We start from the raw sequence: 23,354 nt of genomic DNA, 5'->3' as shown, positions 1-23,354 counted from the left end.
CCTCAAAACCTAATTCTGGGGTTTTGAAAAGCTTATTTAGTGAAGAGTTTGCATGAGGTAGGCTCTTCTCTTGTCTATTTCTCCGATTCCTGGCCAAGTAGACTCCTGGGAATTATAAGTAATTTGTTCCTTGTCTGTTAGATTATGAATTCCATGAGGGTAGAAACCCTGTTTTAGGATCACTTGGTATTGCAATACCAAATGCAATGCTTTATGTGTGGTGGGCATTCACCAAATTTGTGTTGAATTAAATGAAATTGAATTGTTGCTTAGAAGTGCCAGAACTGGGATCAGATCCAATCAAGCAGTTGTCAGTTAGCCATCCTTTTCTTCTGTACCACACTGCAGTGCTGTGAGCTCTAACCCATTTTGGAGCAGGTGGGTGTCATAGATGGGTTTCTGATGGAAACCCATTTGTAGGCAATTCCTGTTGGGTACCTACATATAAAATTTCATAGTTTATTGCATATGCCTGATATAAAAATATTTTGTCTCCTTTCCTGGTATTGGTTTTTGCTTTTTTTTTTTATTTTTTTATTTCTTGGATCAGAAAAGCAGTCAGGTAACATTGTGACAACAGGTAATACTTCATAAACTGCAGAATGGAGCCTGGGCTTGCATTTGATTTATGTAGATACAAATCAAGAGCTTTCATGTAATTGTTGTGTGAGTCTGAATCAGGTTTGATTGCACTGAACAGAAAAAACTCAAGATGGCTTAAATAATGCAGTAGTATTTTTTTTACTCGTTTGGGAAAACAGAGGAGTTTAGATCAGGGTGGGCATCATGTCTCCTGATGTCAGATCTTGTTCCTTCGTGTGCATGACTTTTTTTCCCAGTCACCTGAGGTCCAGGATGCCTGATCTCACTTATATAGCACTGTCTTTTATCGTAGGAACATTTTCCAGAGGTTGAACGTAGCTCTTTTGATCACGTAATGCTAACCTGAATGGAGTTGTATGGTTATACCTTGTTGCAAGGGAGGCTGGGAAATGCTGAAGCAGGGAAATTGTGTCTTTTGTTACCAACATCATGTGCTATTGTAATACTTGGGGAATCTATCACTGACAATGAAGGAGAGAATGGTTGAGGATGGGGGTCCAGGTAGCCATTACCACTTTGATTATCAGTGTAAAATGGATATGTGCTTCATTCTCCTCCTTTCATTTCACCAGTTTACTTTGACTGTTACAGCTAAGAATATTTAGGAACACATGTGCTGAGAATACCATCCAAAAAGTGAAAAGACAACCCAAAGAATGGGAGAAAATACTTCAAATGGTAAATCTGATAAAGGACTTGTATCCAGAAAATATAAATAGCTCTTACCACTCAATAATAAAAGGACAAGTAGCCCAGTTAAAAAATGGGTAAAAGATTTAAATTTGACCTTTTTTTCAAAGAAAATATACAAATGGCTGATAAGCACATGAAAAGATGCTTAATGGCATTAGCCATTAAGGCATAAGCTGCAATGAGATACTTCGCACTCACTAGGATGGCTGTAATTAAGACATGAGATAATAACTAGTATTGGTGAGGATGCAGAGACATTGGGCCGTCATACACTGATGGCAGAAATCTAACAGGGTGTAGCCGCTTTGGGAAGCATTTTGGCAGCTTTTCAAAAAGTTAAGCATTAAGTTATCATGTGACTCAGAAATTCTGCTTCTAGTTATATATGCAAGAGAAATGGAAACGTATGTCTGCATAAAAATCTTGCATGTGAATGCCCATAGCAGCATTATTCATAATAGCTGAAATGTAGAAACAACTCAGATGTCTATCAACTAATGAATGGGTAGATAAAATGTGCTCTATTCATACAACAAAATATGATTTGGTAATAAAAAGGAAGGAAGAACTACCATGTGCTATAATGTGGAATAGCCTTGCAAACAGCATGCTTAGTGAAATAAGTGAGTCACAAGAGACTATATATCATAGGATTATATTTATATAAAACATCCAGGACAGGCAAATCTTTACTGGAGTAAAGTAGATTAGAGGCTGCCTAGGGCAGTGGTTTTCAAGGGAAATGGACACTAACTGCTAATGGGTTTGGAATATTTGGGGGGACGTGATGAAAATGTTCTGAAATTGATTTTGGTGAGGGTCATACAACTCTTTGAATATATTAAAAGCTGTTGAATTATATACTCTAGGTGAATTTTACAGTGTGAATTACATTTCAGTAAAGCTTATTAAAAGGAACACAGCTGCAAATAAAGACCATAAAGAAAGAAAGCCTTCAAAAATGATATAAACATTCCCTACTTCATGCCAGCCACATGTCAAATACCACGGGCTGTGAAGTGATCACGTCACTCATTTTAGGTGGGAGAAGAGGATTTTGTGCAGTTATTTTCTCTATGGCAAGCTGTAGTCTGTCAGAAGAGGCAGCTTTCTTTAAAGGATGAAACACAGTCCCCTTCCTCCTGCCCCAACAGTTTTGTTACATAACATGCTTTGAGCTTCCTTCGCAAGCTCACAACATGCCACACTGTGCTGTGACCCCCACACATTTGCTTGATAAATAATTACCATTGTGTGAGGTTCTCCCACACATCACATTCAGGCACTGCTTCAAGAAAATGCTTCCCATTTTGCTCTCAACCTGACATTTCGGATATTCTGTTTGGTTTGATTTTGCCTAGTTCCCAGTGTATCACTCTTGCAGGATGGCAAGATAACTTCTTACTTTTTATTTTATTTTTTTAAATTCATTTTTAACGTTTATTTATTTTTGAGAGAGAGAGAGAAAGAGACACAGCGCGCGAGTAGGGGAGGAGCAGAGAGAGAGGGAGACACAAAATCCGAAGCAGACTCCAGGCTCCAAGCTGTCAGCACAGAGCCTGATGCAGGACTCAAACTCACGGACTGCGAGATCATGACCTGAGCTGAAGTCTGATGCTCAACCGACTGAGCCACCCAGGCGCCCCTGTACTTTTTACTTTTGTAATTCACTCATTTATGTTTTCACGATGGCAGGGGGTGGAGGCAGTGACCTAAGTATCTGGAGCAATATGTGTTTTATAATGCTGCTACACCAAAGAGTTTATTTAGCAGCTATGTGCGTGGCACCTTATTGTTTGTCACTTTAAAAGAGTGAGTTAAGAACATGTTGCTCCGGGGAGCGCCTGGGTGGCTCAGTCAGTTAAGCGTTCGACTTCGGCTCAGGTCACGATCTTGCGGTACGTGAGTTCAAGCCCCGCGTCGGGCTCTGTGCTGACTGCTCAGAACCTGGAGCCTGTTTCAGATTCTGTGTCTCCCTCTCTCTCTGACCCTCCCCCATTCATGCTCTGTCTCTCTCTGTCTCAAAAATAAATAAACGTTAAAAAAAAAAAAAAAAAAAGAACATGTTGCTCCAGAAGCCCATGCAGTTGAGCTGAATAGTAATGTTTCTGTAGTACATTAAGTAATATTTGTAAGTATCTCATAGAGCATGTCACTCAGGCAGCTAAGCAATCATAGACTGTTTGGCACCAAGGATGCGAGAATAAGAAACTAAAAGGCCTGACCTGAAGAGGACTAACAGACCTCAAGAGTGTTTACAAACAAATAACAGTTCAGAGGTCTAAGGTACTTTGGGAGCTGTGAAGCTGTAGGAGTAGGGCTGGCTGTATAAGCTTACTAGAACAATTGATTGTTAAATTGGATCCTGAAGGTTTGGTAACAGTTTGGAAACTCAGAGGAAGGGTTGCCCAAGGCAGAAAGAATCCTAGGAGGTCTTAGAAAACATAATGAGAAAATCCTTTAAGTCCGGTTCTCAACTGAGAAATTGTGCCCAGAGACACTGTGATTGTCACAACTGTGATTGTCACTGCTGACACCTAGTGGATAGAGGCCAGCCCCTGTGCTAAATATGTAGCATGTTCTGTAACAAAGTATCATCTGGTTGAGTATGTTGGGAGTGTCGCTGTTGAGAAGCTCTGCTTTAAAGCCTTTGAAAAGACCACTCCAGCACATTTGTGCCATCGAATGCAATTTTTTTTACATGAATATATTTATGAGATGTATATTTTGTTAAATTTTTTAAATATTTATTTTGAGAGCAAGGGAGCAAGAGAGAGAGAGAGAGAGAGAGAGAGAGAGAGAGAGAGAGAGAGGCAGAGGCAGAGGCATAGAGAGAATCCCAAGCAGGCTCCACGCTGTCAGTGCAGAGCCTGAGGTGAGGCTTGATCTCACAAACCACGAGATCATGACCTGAGCCGAAATTAAGAGTCGGATGCTTAACCGGCTGAGCCAGCCAGGCTCTCTTATGAGATTTATATTTCAGTGAAAAAAAGTATAACAGCTTAATTGGTTATAGAGCAGGGGATGAAATAAAGCCAGAATGTGAAGGGATCTGTGTGGCTTTATCCTGTCAGTGCTGGTGCATAGTTCAAGAATGCTTAGATTTCAGTGTAGAGAGAATAGAAATGGAATTCATTTTAAAAGAATTTAGGTGGAATTGCTAGAAAATGGATTGCAGAGAATTAGAAACAAGTTTTGTATATAGGCCGTGTGTTTTTCACAGAGTGTAAGACTTTGCTCTAGGATTGTAGTTGACAGTGGCATACTGAAAGGCATTTTGTTTTCTTTTTGAGAGAGATGGAGAGAGCGTCAGTGAGCACCCCAAGCAGGGGAGAGGGGCAGAAGGAGAGGGAGGGAGGGAATCCCAAGCAGGCTCCACACTCAGTGTGGAGTTCGACGTGGGGCTCGAACTGGGAGATCATGACCAAAGCCGAGATTAAGAGTCTGATGCTTAACCTGCTGAGCCACCCAAGGCACCCCTGAAAGACATTTTATACGGGTTCTAATATTTAAATGTTTTAAAGTTTATTTATTTATTTTAAGACAAAGAGAGGGAGGGAGGGGGCAGAGAGAGAGAGAACATGAGTGAGGTAGGGGCACAGAGAGAAGGAGAGAGAATTCCAAGCTGTGTTAGTGAGAGCCCGATGTGGGGCTCAAACTCACGAACCAATCTTTAAATGGACATTAATATGAATTTATTCTTAAAATGCTTGCTGAAGGACATTGGAATGTGAATCATAGAAGAGTTCTTAGCTTTTATGAATAAAGTTATAATGAACAGTTGTATACAAGGGTTTTTGTGGACACATATTTTCATTTCTCTTGGTTAAATACCTTAGAGTGGGATTGCTGGGGTGTGTGTACATATATATTTACGTATATTTGGCTTTTTAGGAAATTGATAGTTTTTCAGAGTAGTTTAATCCTCCTGCCAGCAATATATGAGAGTTCAAGTTACTCTACCCTCTTAGCAACCTTTGATTATGTTATCTTTTTCATTTTAGCTAATTATGGCTAGTGATGTTTAATACTTTTTCATGTGCTTTTTGCCCATTTATATTTCTTCTGTTGTCAACTGTCTATTAAAATCTTTTGCACATTTAAAAACTTATATTGTTGGTCTTTTTGTTATTAGATTGTAGGAATTATTTTAAGCAGTCTGGATACAAATCCTTCATCAGTTATATCAGTTTTGAATATTTTCTCTAACCTGTGGTTTGCGTATTTGTTTTCTTAACAGTGCTTTTTGATTAGAAGAACATCTACTTTTGATCAAGTTGAATTACTATTTATGTTCATGAGAGAGAGTGGGTGTTATGTTTTTTTTTTGTTTTTTGTTTTCCCTGCAATATCTTTGTCTTATTTTGATGTCAGGGTTATGGTGGCTTCAAAAAGTGTTAGAAGGTTTTCTGTGCTCCTGATATTTGAACATGTCTCTATAATACTGGTATCATTTCTCCCTTAAGTGTTTGAGAGAATTCACCTGTGAAGCCCTCTTGGTCTGGCATTTTCTTTGTGTGAAATTTGAAAATTTTGAATTAAATTTAGTGAGTAAAGAGATACTTAGATTTTCTGTTTTTCCTGTTTTGCTAAATTGTGGTTTTCAAAGATTTATTTCTTCTAAGCTGTTGACTTTGTTAGTATGTATATCTTCATAATATCCTTTTCTTATTACTTCATATTTGTAGGATCTGTACTGATACTTCATTTCTACTTCCTCATATGGGTTTTTTTTTTTTGTTTTTGTTTTGTTTTTTGTTTTTTTTTGAGAGAGTTGGGGTGGAGGGGCAGAGGGAAAGACAGGGAGTTCTAAGCAGATTTCGTGCTCAGCTGGAGCCTGATGCGGGGCTTGATCCCAGGACCCTGGGATCATGACCCAGGCCAAAATCAAGAGTTGGATATCCAACCGACTGAGCCACCCAGGTACCCCTGGGAATTTTTGTTTCATTGTTTTGCCTAGCTCTTTACCAATTTTGTTAATTTTTTTTTTCAGATAACCCATGTTGTCTGTTTTATATTTTATTGGTTTCTGCTTTTATTTTTATACATTTCATTTACTTTGGATTTAATTTGTTTTTCTTTTAATTGCTTCTTAAGATGGAAGTGTTGATTTTTCCATTTTATTTTTGAATGTAGACATTTAATCTATACTTTTCCTTATAGGGACTGGTTTAGTTTGCATCCTACAATTTGTTTTGTATTCTAAAAATTAAAAAAAAATGTTTATGTATTTTTGAGAGAGAGCGCACAAGCAGGGGAGGGGCAGAGAGAGAGGGTGATAGAGGATCTGAAGCAGAGAGCCTGACAGTGGAAAGCTTGGTGCTGGGCTTGAATTTAGGAACCATGAGATCATGACCTGAGCTGCAATCTGATGCTTAACTGACTGAGCCACCCAGGTGCCCCTGCATTCTACAGATTTTTATGTGCAGTGTTTTCATTGTAATTCCATTCCAAATATTTAAAATTTTGTGTGTGTGTGTGTGTGTGTGTGTGTGTGTGTGTGAGAGAGAGAGAGAGAGAGAGAGAGAGAGAGAGAGAGAGATTTGGACAAATTTTAACCTAAGTGAGATTTAGAAATATGTTTTAAAAGTTCCAAATGGTTGGGTTTTTTTTCTGTGTGTATTATTATTGTTTTTCTATTACTTTGTTATTTTCTGTTTTTCTTTAATACTCTTTTGGTCAGAGAACATACTTTATTTTACTAGGAAGTTTACTAAACTTGCTTCACTGTCCAAAATGTGGTCTTATTGAGTAAATGTTCCATGTGCACTTGAGACCAGTGAGTTTTCTGCTGTTGTTGGATGTAGTTTTCTCTAAATGTCAATTAGAGCAAGTTAGTAATAGTGTTGCTCAAATCATATAAATTGTTTTGATTTTTTACTATTGTTCTGGCAGTTACTAAACTAAGGATGTTAAAATCTCCATGGTTAGAACTTGCCTGTTTCCCTTTAATTTTGCCAATTTTTATTCCATGTATTACATATTTGGGAATTTTGTGTGTGTGCAGATTTATGATTGTTATGTCTTTCTGATGAAATGTCCCTTTTGTCATTATGAAATCTCTGTTTCTAATAATCTTTGTTTTGAAACTTACCTTGTTTGATATTAATGTAGGCACCCTGGCTTTCTTATGCTCAGTGTTTACTTGACATATGATTTTTAATCTTTTTCCTTTTACCTGTGCTAAACTTTCTTTATAACAAATAGCATATTACTGAGTCCTGAATTAAATCCAGTCTCTTTGTCTTTGCCTTTTAATCAGGGTTTTAAATATTTAATATTAAATATTTAATATTTGTCCATTTTTTTATTTTCTTCATTTTTTTTTTCCTACAGAACTGAGTTTCTATCTTGTGCCATTTGCCTTAAGTCCCTTAGGCTCATTAATCTGAGCATTTCTTGTGATACAAGTCTGCTGGAAAAGAATTCTTTCATGTTTCCTTTGTCTGAAATGTCTTTATTTTGCCTCCATTTTGATGGTTACAGATTTCTAGATTAATAGGTTTTATTTTCCCTAGCACTTCAAAGAAGTCATTTCATTTTCTTCAGTCCTCCTATTTTTAAAATCATGATTAATGGTCCATCTTTCTTACTATCCCCCTATATGTTGTCTTTGTCCTGTGCTGCTTCTAAATTTTTTTTTTTTTTTTTTTTTTTTTGGCAGTGTGCATAGATGTGACTTTCTTTGTTTCATCTTGCTTTGGGTTCTTTGAAGTTCTTAGATATGTGGGATGTTTCATAGCAGGTTTAGAAAATCGAAGTCCTTATTTCTTCAAATATTTATTCTGCCCCATTTTCTCTTTCTTCACTTTCTGGAGTTACAGTTACATTGTCTCTGACCATTTGGAATTTGTTTTGGTTGTACTGGCAGGATTTTGATTTATGGAAGTGATTGAGAGATGACAAGGAGAGACCAATGGCAGTAGAAGACTAATTTTATTAATTATAGTTTCCAAGAGAAGAGGACTTGCCATGCCATATGGGGCCACGTGGGGAATGCCAGGTTTTGGTTAGAAGTCAGGAAGAAGTGAGGGAAAATCCTAGACCAATCTTTACTGGAGTTTCTGCAAAAGAGGCCAGGCAGAGAAGGGGAAGCAATTTAGGATTGGCTACTTTGAATAGTAGTGGTGGGCTCTTTCCTATGGAGATGGTTGTCCCGGGGTGATATAGGGCAGAGGAAACACTGCCTTTGTGAGTGAAAGTCAGATAAAAGAGTTGGTTGCAGACATAGACTCAGGATTGGTTGGTTTGTATCTGAAATGTGTCCTCCTCCTCCTGAATTTTTTATCACTGTTCCTTTATTTTCCATTTCACGCATATCCATTTGTCTCTTTTAAATGGTTTTCATTTCTTTTCTGAAATTTCCATCAGTTTATGCATGTTGGCCATCTTTTGTCCTGAATCCTTTAACATGCATATAGTTCATTAGGGTGTTTTTTGTTGTTGTTTTTTTGTTTGGTTGTTTGTTTTTCAGTCATTTTAGTTCTCTGCTCTGTATTTCAGCACTATGATTTTGTAGGGTTTCTATCCTGTTGTTGGGGTAGAACTATGTTCTCTTACAACTTTCTTAGTTCTAAAGTAGTAGTTCTCTAATGATTAATGGCTTGAATTAGCTTTTATTAGAGGAAATAATCCTACTTCTGACTGTATCATTGCTTAACTGCTCTATTTGAAACCTTTTTATTATTATTATTATTATTATTATTATTATTATTATTTTTGGTGGGTAGAAGAAAGAAGTTATTATAGTCTTTACCCTCAGTAAAATCAGGCAACTTGCTTTGGTCATTTCTGGAAACATGTAAGATTCATAGACTTGTACTTAAAAAACTTTTTTCCTCAGCAATCCTTCTGTGAAACTGATTATCACAGCTACCTTTCTATAACTTTAGAGTGTTTTGTTTGGCTTTGCCAGTTTCCCCTTCACATAGTAAAATTTAGTGCATGATTTACAACATGCTGGTCTAGTTTTTTCCCTTTTCCTTTTCAATATTCCTTTTAGTAATACATTAGAATATTCCTGATTGTTGCCATAGTAAGTTTTGATAGCTGCTGCTTATTTTTTTCCTTAATTTCCCTATTTATGATATCACATTAATTGATATCTCATAAATGCCTTGTGAACATTTCTTTCTATTTTTATATTTTCTTAATTTACGGACTCATTGATCTATCATGTAGAATATAAGGAAAACACATGTCTTCCACCGCTTTGATAGAACTATAAAAAATGGAGTTGAAAGAGAATACAGGGTCAAATGTAGAATACAGATAATAGCTCTCTAGATTGCTTCTCATGTATGGACCTTGGTAGTGCTTAATAGTGCATAATAGTGCCTGTTTTTTTTAATGAGTGAATGAAGAAAAGATGAATTGCTTTAACAAGAACTTTTTTTTTAACTTAAGTGAGTGTTTATTTTTTATTATTTTTTTAAGTTTATTTTTTTTGAAAGAGAAAGCACAAGTAGGGGTGGGGCAGAGAGAGAGGGAGACACAGAATCTGAGGCTCCAGGTTCTGAGCTGTCAGCACTGAGTCCGATGCGGGGCTCGAACCCACAAACCATGAGATCATAACCTGAGCTGAAGTTGGACACTTGACTGACTGAGCCACCCAGGTGCCACTTAAGTGTTTCTTTAGAGTTCAGTTTTGTACCTTGTGCTCTACAGACAACAGTTATGGTTTTAAGAAAAGAAAGATAGACTATCGTGGCAAGTTGCTCTCTTTTCCTTTGTCTGTTTTTTCTTCGTGGAGCTCCTGCTGTTGACTTTGTATTTGCTGAGAATTAGTTTTGCTTACTGTGCATGATGATAAATTACTCAGAGTTTAGCACAATGTCTAGCACACAGTATGTACTCAGATGTTACTTTGGTTGAAATGAATTATCAGATGAGGAAGAGAATGTTGTCTCCTCTGTGAACCAGTGTAATGCATTGCAGCAATATTGGCTCTAACTACCAAAAATTAGAACTTTGTCCATTCTAGTTCCAGCTCCAACGCAGTCACTGATGTTGTTACCTAATGTTGTCACCTAATGGAGTCACTAATGTTATTGAAGATATAATTGCTCTTTTTATATAATTGTGAATAATCTATCTCACACACTAAAATTTTCTATTCTTGGCTATCCATATATTCACCATGTCGTTCTATGTATCCATTAAATTTCATGAGTAAGCCATGTCTTTGTCTCAAAAACTAAAGAGTTTTTATGGTTTAACAATGAGATGCTGTTAATACTGGAGTTTAAAATGTGTCCAATGCTTCCTAAAGTCTCATATTTGCCAAATGATTTCCTAGCAATTGATTATTAAAAAAAGAAACTTAAGAAATTAAGAATGTTGAAAACTGTTTTAAAAAATGTATTTATTTATTTTGAGAGAGAGTGCATGCGTGCACTGGGGAGGGCAGAGAGAGAGAATCCCAAGCAAGCTCTCTGCCATCAGTGCAGAGCCCGACTTGGGGCTCCATCTCACAAACTATGAGATCGTGACCTGAGTCTAGATCAAGAGTCAGCTGCTTAACTGAGCCACCGAGTTACCCCTAAAACACGTTGTAGTACATTGTTTTTTTTCCTACACTAATGTTTTAGAAGTGGGGGTGAAGCAAATGGGGGATGAGGGATGAGTGTGAGTCATGTCTGTGATGGGATGGGAACTCGGCTTTATATAATATTAGTGATTGATCCCTGTATATTGTACATATGAAGTCTTCTGAAAATGTGTCCTGTGATGAATTAATTCTCAAAAGGGAAATTGTTTTGAGTTACCATGTTATCATTTGGCAAATGTAAACAGAAATAGAATTCTTTCTTTATAGCTGATATATTTCTGTTTAATCTCTCATCTTTCAATAAGTTTGCTTTTTCTCTGCTGTATTCCATAAAGGGCTAGGTGGCTCAAGTCTGAGTCATTGTTCTTGGAGACAAGGCATATACTTTAGTTTTTATGCCACATTGGATTTTTATCCAGATGTACTGTGGCTGTTTCATCTGAAGCCTGACAATTTTTTTTTCTACTGTGCTATCTATAATTCTAGTTCATAACTCTTTAGACTCTTCATCATTCAACACTTTTTTCTTGTGTTTCAAGTTACCACCAGAACCAGTCATTCTTTCTCTTATCTGTGTCTCTGTTTGCCACTGTATGTGAATATCCAACCATGTCTATGTGGTAAATATTCTTTCTCCTCACATATTAATGGAGAACCTTAGGGGAAAATAAAAAGGAACTAGAAAGTGCAGGAATTTCATCTGGTTCAGTGTCTAATTTTGTGGGTTTAAGTATATTAAGTCCTGATTTGCTTCAATTGTTTTTGGCTTTCATGGATTCCCTTTACTAGTTATTGATGAAACATTGTAATTGACTTGTTCTTTACTCTTGATTCTTGGAGTGGCAGCTTTCTTACTCAGTATTTGTCGCCCATAGCACGTAGAAGCAACCTCCTGCCTGTTTCTGAGTTCATGCATTTTTTTCAATTCATTTGTGCCCTTCGATCTCATCCTCTTAGTTTGTTAACAAGTCTCTGCAGCCAACTCTTGCCTGTCTTCAGTCCATTTCCATCCAGCATCCACTGTTCACCTGCACCTTTGATCATGTTATTTCCCTACTAAAAACCTGTGACATGTAGGATAAATCAGATCTTTCACACAGCCAAGGAGCCCTTTGTGGCTGGATCCCTTGGCTGCCTCTGCAGGGAAGATGGCTGATGAGGCTGTGTTCTTTCCTTCCTCTGTGCCTTTTCGGCTTAGGGAATACCTCTAGCCCTGGTGCTCTGACAAGGCTCATGTATCCTTAAGGCCTTAGGTTAAATGTTCCTTGCCTAGGGAAGCCTGACTTCCAGGGCTAGGTCAGACCTTTCTCTTTCTTAGTCCCCATAGTAAGAATGTGACATTTCCCCCCGAGACTGGCAGCTGAATTAGCCCACAGACAAGTCTTGACAACAGTTTAACATATTTGAGGTTGAATGCCTTTGTATTTGGGCATGCACCTTCTGATGTCTTTATTGTCACCTCTCTTTCTCCAAGGTAGCTGGCTTTTTGGAGGGCTCTGTACAATTCTATTTTTTGCAGGGCTCTGTACAATTCTAATTAATAGATTATTTGTAATTTTTTTTTTCTTTTTTTTACCTTCTGCTTTCTCTGATAGACAGTAAGCCCTTTGTGGGTGGTATGCCCAGCCCGGTGCCTTGCATATGGTAGGGTATTCAATAAATGTTTGTAAACTCCATGTTTGTCTTCCTGTGATAGAAGTTACCATGTTTTGCCTTGGGTCCCATTTTCTCTGCTAATTTTGCCATTCCAGGACTAGAAAAGCTGTCAGTTTTGTATTATGTATTCACTACCACATCTTATTTTATGTTTTATACTTTTGTTCATTTAAGTACATAACTAAATGTTTGAATAAATATAATTTTTAGAGAGGTAACTAGATATTTTTTCTTCTTGACAAGAATGGAGCATTCTTGCAGACGTGAGACCCCCATATGTAAATATTGTTTTATCACTTAAAGAATGTAAAGAAAAACATTTGTGCCATCTGAAGTTTTCCCTCACAATTTTAATTAACTCCCTTGAGCCCAGTGTGGGTTACTAAGAATAAGGGCCAAAATCTTCACGTCCCAGTCAAGGAACTTCTTAAAACAGACTGGTTGTCTGGGCATCTTGCCTTGATGCTTGATCCAAAAAGATGCTGTGTGTAGCAGAACGGGAGGAGGTGGGACCTCGGGTCTGTACTGTGCAGTGCCGAGGTGATAGAAAAGTGAGGCCAGTATAAAAAAGTGTGGGGTTGGGATGCCTGGGTGGCTCAGTCAGTTGAGCATCCGACTTCGACTCAGGTCATGATCTCATAGTTCGTGAGTTTGAACCCCATGTTGGGCTCTGTGCTGACAGCTCAGAGCCTGGAGCCTGCTTCAGATTGTGTGTCTCCCTCTCTCTCTGCCCCCATCCCACTTGCATTCTGTCTCTGTCTCTCTCAAAAATAAATAAACATTAAAAAAAAATAATAAAAAGTGTGGGGTAGACAATAAAGAGCCATTTTGCTATTTAGGGGTGGGAGTGGGGGATTATTGGTGATTTTTTTTTTTTTTCCTTTAAATTTCAGTCTGGAGAACATGGTTGTCATCAAGAGCCTATCAATTGTAGCTATAATTACTTTGTAGTGAACCTTAAGCAAACAGTCATGTGGGGAGAAAGCGTAATACCTTTGGGAGTGAGTGTTGGGAGCTCCGCTTGTTCACATTGGTCTCTGTGCTTTTGGAAGACTTTTGACTTTACAGTAATTTATAAAAATTGTAATGATTATTGAATTATAGTTGATTATTACTGCTTGCTTTATTTGAAAAAGATAATCCATTAGTTAAAAATGAGGGGAGATACTGTCACGGGAGTGATAACTTTAAAAAGTGTATTCAGGGGGCACCTGGGTGGCTCAGACAGGTAAATATCTGGCTCTTAATTCCAGCTAAGATCATGATCTCACGATTCGTGAGTTTGAGCCCTCCGTCGGTCCCAGTGCTGACAGTGCTGAGCCTGCTTGGGATTCTCTCTCCCTCTCTCTCTGCCCCTCCCCTGCTCACTCTCTCTCTCAAAAATAGACTTAAAAAAAGTATATTCAGTATCAAAGGTGAATTAAATATTGCAAGTATTAATTATTATACTTTTCGTTTCAACCATCTACTTTCATTTCCAATTTTCTGTGTTTTGCCTTTAAATTCTTTGCCAGAAAAGTTCATTTCTAATACTAATTTCTAATATTTGAACCAAATATTCAACATTTGTTTCATGTGAGAAACCACTCACAGGTTAAGAGGTATTATTAATGACTTTTTTACCTAGTATTCCTTCCCAGTATAAAGAGTTTTCTGGCTCAATCCCTGAGTGTCTGAATTAACTGAACTGAGAAAGATTATGTGGCCCAGAGGACCAACACAGGGCTCAAGAAAATAAGAAGGAAACACAAAACCGTTAGTAGTCTGCCGTCTTGGAAGTAGAATTGGGATGGGGTGAAAAATGATTTTCTGGTTTTACTCTGTCTATTTTATTAAATTGTCATCATCGCTAGCACCATACACCCATTAGGATGGCTACTTTTGAAAAAAAGAGATAACAGGTGTTGGTGAGGATGGAGAAATTGGAAGCCTTGTGCACTCTTGGTGGGAATGCACAACAGTGCAGCCACTGTGGAAAAGATGTGGCAATTCCTCCAAAAATTAAAAATAGAATTACCATTGGCCCCTTGTGAGGCAGAACTGTTTCTCCTTTCTGTACTACAGATGTGTGGGGTTTTCCACACCCAGCAGTTCTCCAGTTCTCTGCAGACCCTGATTGAACTGAATTTTGACACTAACTAAAGTTAGTGAAGACCCTTCAGGTTCAGGATTTACTCCCATAAGACTGCCCCCCACCACTTCAGATGGCAGCCACAAGTCCAGATTGTCACTTTTGCTTTGGGCTGTAAATTGGGGGTTCCCCTGGTTCTCTCCTTGGGTTTGATAATTTGCTAGAACAGCTCATAGAACTCAGGAAGACAGTTTACTTTTGCCAATTTATTACAAAGGATATTTTAATGGAAATAAATGAACAGCCATATGAAGAGAGATACAGGGGAAGAGGCTTGAAGTGTCCGTGTCCTCTCTGGACATGCTACCCTTCTAGCACCTTCATGTTTATACCAACCTGGAAGTTCTCTCATACCCAGGGTATTTTATGAAGACTTTATTGCATAGGAAATAATTGACTGAATAATTGGCCATTGCTGATTGAACTCAATCTCCAGCCCCTTCCCCCTCCTGGAACGGGTGGGGGTGGGGCTGGAAGTTCTAGTCCCCTAGTCACATGATTCTCTTGGTAACCAGCTCCATCCCAAGACTGTCCTAGAGCTTGCAGCCCTGTTATCGCATTAGAATATAAACTGACATTTATTTTGGAGATACCAAGGGTATTAGGAGCTTTGTGCCAGGAAGCAGGGTCAGAGACCAAATACATTATTTCCTACTGTGTCATATCCAGTAATTCCACTTCTGGGTATATACCTAAAAGAACTGAAAGCCAGCTCTTGAGATATTTGTACACCTATGTTAATAACGGCATTGTTTAGAACAGAAAGAAGTGGAAGCAACCCAGGTGTCCATTGACAAATGAATGGATAAGCAACATGTAGTGCATACACAGTGGAATATTATTCACCCTTAGGAAGGAAATTCTCATACATGCTACAACATGGATGAAAATGGAGGATACCATGATAAGTGAAATAAGCAAGTTACAAAAAGAACAATACTATATGATTCCACTTATAAGAGTTACCTAGGAGTAATCAAATTCATCGAGACAGGAAGTAGAGGGAGATTGTCAGGGGCTGAGCAAAAAGGGAACAGGGAGTTGTTGAATGGGTACAGAATTTTAGTTTTACAAGATGAAGAGTTCTGGAGATGGGTTGCCCAATGATGTGAATGTACTTAACATGGCGAACTGTGCAGTTAAGATGATAAACCTTATGTTACGTGTCTTTTATCACAATTAAAAAAAACCCATCTTAATCACTAGAACAGAACATTAGAAAGAGGTAAAGCAGGCTTTGTTGTTGTTGTTTGTTTGTGTTTGTTTGTTTTACCAGCCCCAGGGGTAACCTGATCCATTACTGGTGTCTTTCAGGCCTGGCGTTTCCTTGACTATGCAGGCATTTTCAGAAGAGGAAAGGAAGCAGTGGTTGGAAGCTCTGGGTGGAAAAGAAGCTGTAAGAATAATCAATGGTTGTTTTATGTCAAATCCTTTAGAGTTGACTTGTATTCATTTTTATGTTGTTTTTGTTTCATAGTATTTGAAAAAAGTTTCCTGCTGAAACTGGTATTTGAATTCATCTTGGAAGCATTCAGTATTCTAGTAATTTGGCTTGAGGTAGCAGCAACACATATAAGACAGGTGTATCATTAGTTTTTATTTTTGATTTTTCTTGACTCTGCCTCTCAGATTTGCTTTGCTTGAGGAAGTCATCTAAATTCTCAATTTTTTCTTTCCTGCCTGACAGTTCTTTGGGTGATGAACACAATAAATGCTTGCAATTCATTTTGATCTCAGTGGAGATGGAACAGTAAATATGAGGCAGTGAGGGCAATATTATAAGTGACTGCTGTAGTTATTTTGCTTGATTTAACAATTTGTGGTTTAGACTAATGGTTTATGGTGTGCAATATCAGGTAGCCTTAGTGAATGGGCCTCTGTACGATTGGTTTGAGGATTAAATTAAAGGTAGTGGTATAGATCCAGAGGCACACACACTCAGCCTGTTAGCTGCTTTAAGTACTGCTTTCATTTCAGTGGACTGGTGGCCTTTGGGAATTGAGAATTTGGCAGATCATGTATTGAATTGGGGAGTTAGTAAGGATAATTACAGAAAACACCATAGAACCCATTAAAATAAACTCTCCTGCAAATACTACGACTTTAAGTAAACTGCCAGTGCAGGTACCAGGTGGGCTTAACTGGAAAGCATTTGTCATTTTAGCAGGGTTTAAAAGGAAGGAGAGTGGCTTGCAAAGGGAAGGAGGGGTCATGTATAGTAAAAGGAGAGGTGTCAGAATTGAGTTGTGAAACTGGCAGAAGATAATGTTATCTTACGGTAGCAGAGAACACACTGGTGGAATATAGGGGCCAGGGAGCTGGGCCCTGGCGTGCGTGGCAGTCTTGATTCAGTGTTGGAAAAATGCAAACCCAAAGTATACATGTTAAAAATAGATGCTATAGAAGAGAATGTATCACGCTTGGGGGGGGAAAAGTGGTAATCAGATTTGTGTATTATTTTATTATATTTGACCTACATTTGGCCTCCCTCCTTTTATTTCTGTCTAGTCTTCATTTGTCCTTCAAAATTTTAGCTGGGAATCCAGAGTATTTACAGCATTAGTGGTTACTGAGAATCCAAAATACATTATACTAATCCTCTCTAGTAAAGGCAATGCAGCAACTAGGACTTCTCTCCCCAGATATTCAAGTGCTTTGGAAAGTGAGTTTGCCCAGGGAAAAGATCACATGACTCAGTCTTTGAGAAATAAGTCTGTTGTCAAAGGCAGTGTAACCTTGAAGACCTAACCTCTCCTTTAGCACAAAGAGGCAAGTAATTAATTTGAGATGCACAGACGAAGGCAAGTCTGCAGAAAGAAAACATTTAGCTATGTATTTATGCGAGGACACCTAAAGTAGCATTTTTTTTTTCCCAGGTGCTGTATATATGACTTGCAAATAATGGGTCAGTGCTGAAGTTCTTAGAGGCAGCCCAGAATTATCACCTAGCTCTTTCAGATGTAGTTATTTAAATTATGAGCAGGAGTCCTCTCATTGTTAAGTAAATACCAGATCTTGGAAATAGTGGTGAGAAAATGAGCTTCATCTTATTGCAGCAGTTTCTTTGTCATTCTGTAACTGTAAGGCTGAGCATTTCAAATTTACATAAACTTCCAGTAAGTTGCTCAAGAATCCTAGCTCCTTCATCTTATTTCTTGCTACCAGGGCATACCTCTCTGCAAGAGACAAAGTAGACTTAGAGGTGCCCCGATTGTTATTTATCTTAGCATTTGAGCAGATAATAAATAGTATATAATTAGCCAATATCAATGTTTTTTTTTTTGTTTTGTTTTTTGTTTTGCATGGTCATAGGCATGCCTACTTGAAACCTTTATATTGATATGTTAAAAATATTTTCCCTTTTTCTCTTTTACTAGCTGTTACATAGTTTTAATAGAGCCATCATCCCAAGACCAGAAGGAAGTAAGTGCTGATTCATAAAAAGGACTGTTTGTTGCCTTTCTTCATGAGTTAGTTTTCATTCCTGATGTCAGATTGTTGCTGTGTGCCCTGTATCCTCTCTAAGCTAGATCTCCAAATGTATATATGTATTCTGTTTTACCTACTGCAACCAACCCAGATTTTCCTGGACTGCTGTAATCCTCATTGATTTTTTTCTATCTCTGAGCTTTTTTTTTTTTTTTTTAAGTCTTTCTCTATAATTACTTTCTCAACAAAGCCCAAAATGTTTCCGCCACAATTCTCATTGATATTTATTCTTATAGCTATAAATAAACACCTAAGACTTCCAGGTGTACATCATTCAGCTTCCTAAGTTGTAAGTTCCTATGGGTGGGAACTGCTTATCAGGTCCCCTGTTTGCAACCCCCTTACCCCCACCCTTGATATTTTTTATCCTTAAACTCTCTGAGTATGGATTATAGAAGTAATAAATTATTGCACCTTAGAAAATAACAATTGGGGCATCTGGGTGGCTCAGTTATTTAAGCGTCTGACTCATGATTTCGGCTCAGGTTGTGATCTTGTGGTTTGTGAGATCCAGCCCTGTGCCAGGCTCTGCACTGAGCCTGGAGCCTGGTTGGGATTCTCTTTCTTCTCTCTCTGCCCCTCCCCTGCTTGCATGTGTTCTCTCTCTCTCTCAATCTCTCAAATAAACAACAAAGAAAATAACGTTCACACATATTCAGTTATTTTAGGGCAGTCATCTTCCATGTATCATATGTACTCCAGGAATGTGGGAGCACTGCCTAGTTCTGTAATCTTTATTTTTTCGGAGATAAAAATGTGATCAGAGTTGCTGGTTTCTTCATTAATTTACTTTTGATATCTTTGGCTAAATTAATCAAATGTATACAGTTTGGAAAGTTTATGTTCTTTAACACATGATTTTCAAATTATCATGATGTGTATATATCACTTGAGCCAGTGCTTGAGTAAAAGACCTCTCTAGCCTTCCTGGTATTGGAAGTTGCCAGTTGTAAAGCTATGTGAAGCGCCTTTTTTTTTTTAAATTAAAAAAATTATTTTATTTTTATTTTAGCACGGAGGGAGAGGGGCAGAGAGAGAGGAAGAGAGAGACTCTTAAGCAGGCTCCACATCTAGTGCTGAGCCAGACATAGGGCTTGATCTCACGACCCTGGGATCATGACGTGAGCCAAAATCAAGGGTCGGATGCTCAACTGTTTGCATTGAGGCACCTTCTTAATCTCTACCTGTCCCTCCTACTTCCTTCTCCCTTCCCTTCTGTCTTTCTCCTCTTCCTCTCTCCTCCCCCAACTCCTTTTCTCCTTCTGTCCTTCCTTTCAGTTATTTTTTATAGAGAAATAAAAACCTGCCACTTCTTTTGAAAAATAGTTTTGCTAAGCATTTTATAAAATATGAATTGTAGATCCTTAAACAGTAAACCATTGCCTGATTTTCCTCATTAAAGTTCTCCTCAAACTTAGCATTAAACCTGCACAGTTTATATTTGTGGATTGTTCATGCTGTCCCCCCTGAGAGATAAGTGTTAATATTACTGTTCCCTAGTTCTAAATACAGACTCAAGCATTCACTTTCCCTGATTTCATTTTTGAAACAAGAATCATGTTTTATTAGGATACTCAAATGTGCCAGCCTAATCACAGGCAAGCACTTATATTGGGGAAAAAAAATAGGAAATTTTAAAAATCTTTTCTGCTATACGAATCATCTGTTTTAAATTCATTATGAAAATAATAAAGCATTAAACATTAGAGCATGGTATGAAATGTGAAATTCTTCTTCAAGCTCATGGCTTAAATAATACTCCCCCCCCCCCCCCCCCCCCCCCGCCAAATAATACTTTTAAGAAGTGTTTTAAAAAATTTTTCTGGGGGTGCCTGGGTGGCTCAGTTGGTTGAGCGACCGACTTCGGCTCGGGTCATGATCTCACGGTTTGTGAGTTCAAGCCCCGCGTCGGGCCCTGTGCTGATAGAGCCTGGAGCCTGCTTCCGATTCTGTGTCTCCCTCTCTCTCTCTGCCCCTCCCCCACTCATGCTCTGTCTCTGTCTCAGAAATAAACATTAAAAAAAATTTAAAAAAAAAAATTTTTTCTATAGTTGAAGAAAAAAAAAGGTTTCTGTGGGGTGTCTGGGTGGCTCAGTTGGTTAAGTGTCTGACTTCAGCTCAGGTCATAGTCTCGCAGTTCGTGAGTTTGAACCCTGTTTGGGCTCTGTGCTGACAGTTCAAGAGCCTGGAGCCTGCTTCGGATTCTGTGTCTCTTTGCCCTTCTCCCACTTGCCCTCTGTCTCTCTCTCTCTCTCAAGAATAAATAAAAACATTAAAAATAGTAATAATAAAAAAAGAGGTTTGTGTTAATTCTCCCTCCAACTGTCAAGTAATTTACTTCACTCCTCTGTATAACTAAAAAAGAATTCTGAGCTGCTGTTGGAATTTTGGCAAAATGTATCTTACCCATTTTTAGATAGATATCCCTAAAGATTTATAGCACTTTCTTTTCCACTGTTTAAAATAAGTCATATGTATTAGTATAAAAATTATTTCGTATTATGAATTATAAATTTATAAATTATTGGTAATTGGTGTCCTATTCCAATAAGTGCTTTTCTAAATATATGAAATTCTCATTTACATTATAATACATGGGAATACATGGCCTTTAGCTTTCTTTTAATAGTGAAATAAATTTAAATAATTTTTTTTCTATTTTTGTAAAGAAGAGAAACATCAATAATTCATCGTGCCCTTAATATTTTAACACTATTTCTTTTAGGCGCACAGTTGGATAAGATGGGATTCACAATTCTCAGAAAATGCATCAGTGCAGTTGAAACACGAGGTAACATGATAGAATCATTTTATTCATGAAAAGCTATAGGTATGTAAAATCTAAGAGTATTTGAAGTGCCTGTTGCATGGTTAAGTGTTGTAGAATGGAAGACGTCAATGCAAAATGTGTATGTACTCTGGGGGTCAGAGATTGAGCTGTCCATTTACTATGACAGCATGGGATTTTCCTTTGTGTTTACATTTATATTTCTCCCCAGCACTGAAGTCATTGCTGAAATGAGAACTATTTGAAGAATCAGCAGTGTTGGACAGCCAATCTGAATCCTTTTTTGGTCACCATTAGGGTAGTCTCATCTTCCATTGTCTTGTTGGCCTCTCTCTAAAAAGTCAGCTTTAAAAACCATTTCATATAAAAGGAATCATGCGGTATAGAGTCTTTTGAGTCTGCTTCTTTATGTGGCATAATGCTTTTGAGATTCATCTTGCGGAGTGTATACCTAGTTCATTTCTTTTTACTGCTAGGCAGGATTTCATTACATGGATATACCACAATTTCTTTATTCATTCACCTGTTGATAAATATTTGGGTTGTTTCCATTTTATTTAAAAAAATTTTTTTTTAACGTTTATTTATTTAAAAATTTTTTTTTCAACGTTTATTTATTTTTGGGACAGAGAGAGACAGAGCATGAACGGGGGAGGGGCAGAGAGAGAGGGAGACTCAGAATCGGAAACAGCCTCCAGGCTCTGAGCCATCAGCCCAGAGCCTGACGCGGGGCTCAAACTCACGGACCGCGAGATCGTGACCTGGCTGAAGTCGGACGCTTAACCGACTGCGCCACCCAGGCGCCCCAACGTTTATTTATTTTTGGGACAGAGGCAGAGCATGAACGAGGGAGGGTCAGAGAGAGAGGGAGACACAGAATCTGAAACAGGCTCCAGGCTCTGAGCAGTCAGCATAGAGCCCGACGCGGGGCTCGAACTCAGGGACCGCGAGATCGTGACCTGAGCCAAAGTCGGACGCTTAACCGACTGAGCCACCCGGGCACCCTGGGTTGTTTCCATTTAAATTTAAGGAAAGCTAATCCCTCCCCCACTGAAAGTTTTTTCTTTGTAATCCCTAAAAAAAACCCCAAAAAACCCCCCAAAACCCAACAAAACAGGGTCCCTCTGCTTTGCAGCCATTGCAGCAGACTTGGGAGAAATGAAAGATTAAACATTACAAAACAGGCTGTTTCTGGAGGTGGAGTTTCTCTTTGTTTAGAGACTGAGCGAAGTATGGTTAAATGGATATTTCATTCACTCTCATGTATTGAGTATCCCGGTCCCACTTTGGATGACTTTGTGGATGAAGCATTGTGTTCATGCTTTCTGTCAAAACAGGATTTTTGTCATGGAGCCATGTCAGAAATAAAAGTGTCGGATGACAGAGAAGTACCAGTCCTTTTATGATTAGGGGTTTGCGCATCGATAATAAAATCCCTAGTCATAGAAAGCCTTTTCTCATACACTCTCTTATGGTGGCAGTTTGGTCTGTGGCAGATTTTCCTTCATCTGCCCTGAAGTTGAGCTGATAAATTTCTTCATTTTCCTAGTGTTTCACAAATTTCCAAAATTTGGAAAAAATACTGTGATTTTCATATCTCTCACTTCATCATTCATGTTTCTGTTTCTCCTGAGTTCCTGAAGTGAAGCGCCTTAATTTTATCACTTGTGTGTTTATTATTTTGATAAATTATGTTCTTTCCCCAAAGGATATGTTTTATACATACTTGCTTCTGCCTGAACAGATTAAAATCTATCTAGAATGCTTTCTGATTGGTATATGTAGTTTTATGGAATGTTCTATACATTGAATGGAATATATACATATATATACATATATATACATGCATACACACACACGAATCTTCATTGAATGTATTTTTATTGGATGTATTTTTATTATAAATATATAATTATTGGATGTTTTTAACAGAAGAATGAGTCTACACAATTTAAGTTAGATTTTTATCATTTAAAAATAAACTAAAAGCATATGTTTTTCTTCTTTTTTTTAATGTTTATTTTTTGAGAGAGAAAGAGAGAGAGACCAAGCGCGAGTGGGGCGGGGGCATAGAGAGAGGGAGATACAGAATCTGAAACAGGCTCCAGGCTCTGAGCTGTCAGCACAGAGCCCAATGCAGGGCTCAAACTCCTGAACTGGGAGATCATGACCTGAGCCCAAGTTGGACGCTTAACTGACTGAGCCACCCAAGTGCCCCATGTTTTTCTTTTTCAAATCTTTTGTTCTTAAAGGTTTTCCATTCCTGAATGAAGCCTTTTACTTTTAGTGAACTAATAGACTAATAATAGTGTTCAAAGAATCAGTGGTCAGATTATATTATCAAAAATGATGAGAAACATTGTAGAATCTCTGAGGCTTTTATACTAAATTTGTGAGTTCCTTTAAGGAATATTGTTGTCAATGATTTCCCGCAAATCAGCTAG

The 23,354-nt window shown here is 38.0% G+C and overlaps 1 protein-coding gene across 2 annotated transcripts in view; it reads left to right on the top strand.

Moving 5' to 3' along the window:
* Nucleotides 1-23,354, top strand: part of ARHGAP10 (Rho GTPase activating protein 10) — a 326,505-nt gene that overhangs the window by 152,175 nt on the left and 150,976 nt on the right. For both annotated transcript variants that reach the window (XM_043567800.1, XM_043567809.1), the window contains 3 exons: nucleotides 15,948-16,029; nucleotides 18,011-18,056; nucleotides 20,848-20,913. In XM_043567800.1, the coding sequence (XP_043423735.1) occupies nucleotides 15,948-16,029; nucleotides 18,011-18,056; nucleotides 20,848-20,913 (194 nt within the window). The remainder of the gene's footprint in view (nucleotides 1-15,947; nucleotides 16,030-18,010; nucleotides 18,057-20,847; nucleotides 20,914-23,354) is intronic.

This window comes from Prionailurus bengalensis, chromosome B1 (assembly GCF_016509475.1).
Source record: "Prionailurus bengalensis isolate Pbe53 chromosome B1, Fcat_Pben_1.1_paternal_pri, whole genome shotgun sequence".
NCBI lineage: Eukaryota > Metazoa > Chordata > Mammalia > Carnivora > Felidae > Prionailurus > Prionailurus bengalensis.
This window is presented reverse-complemented; position numbering and strand designations above follow the sequence as displayed.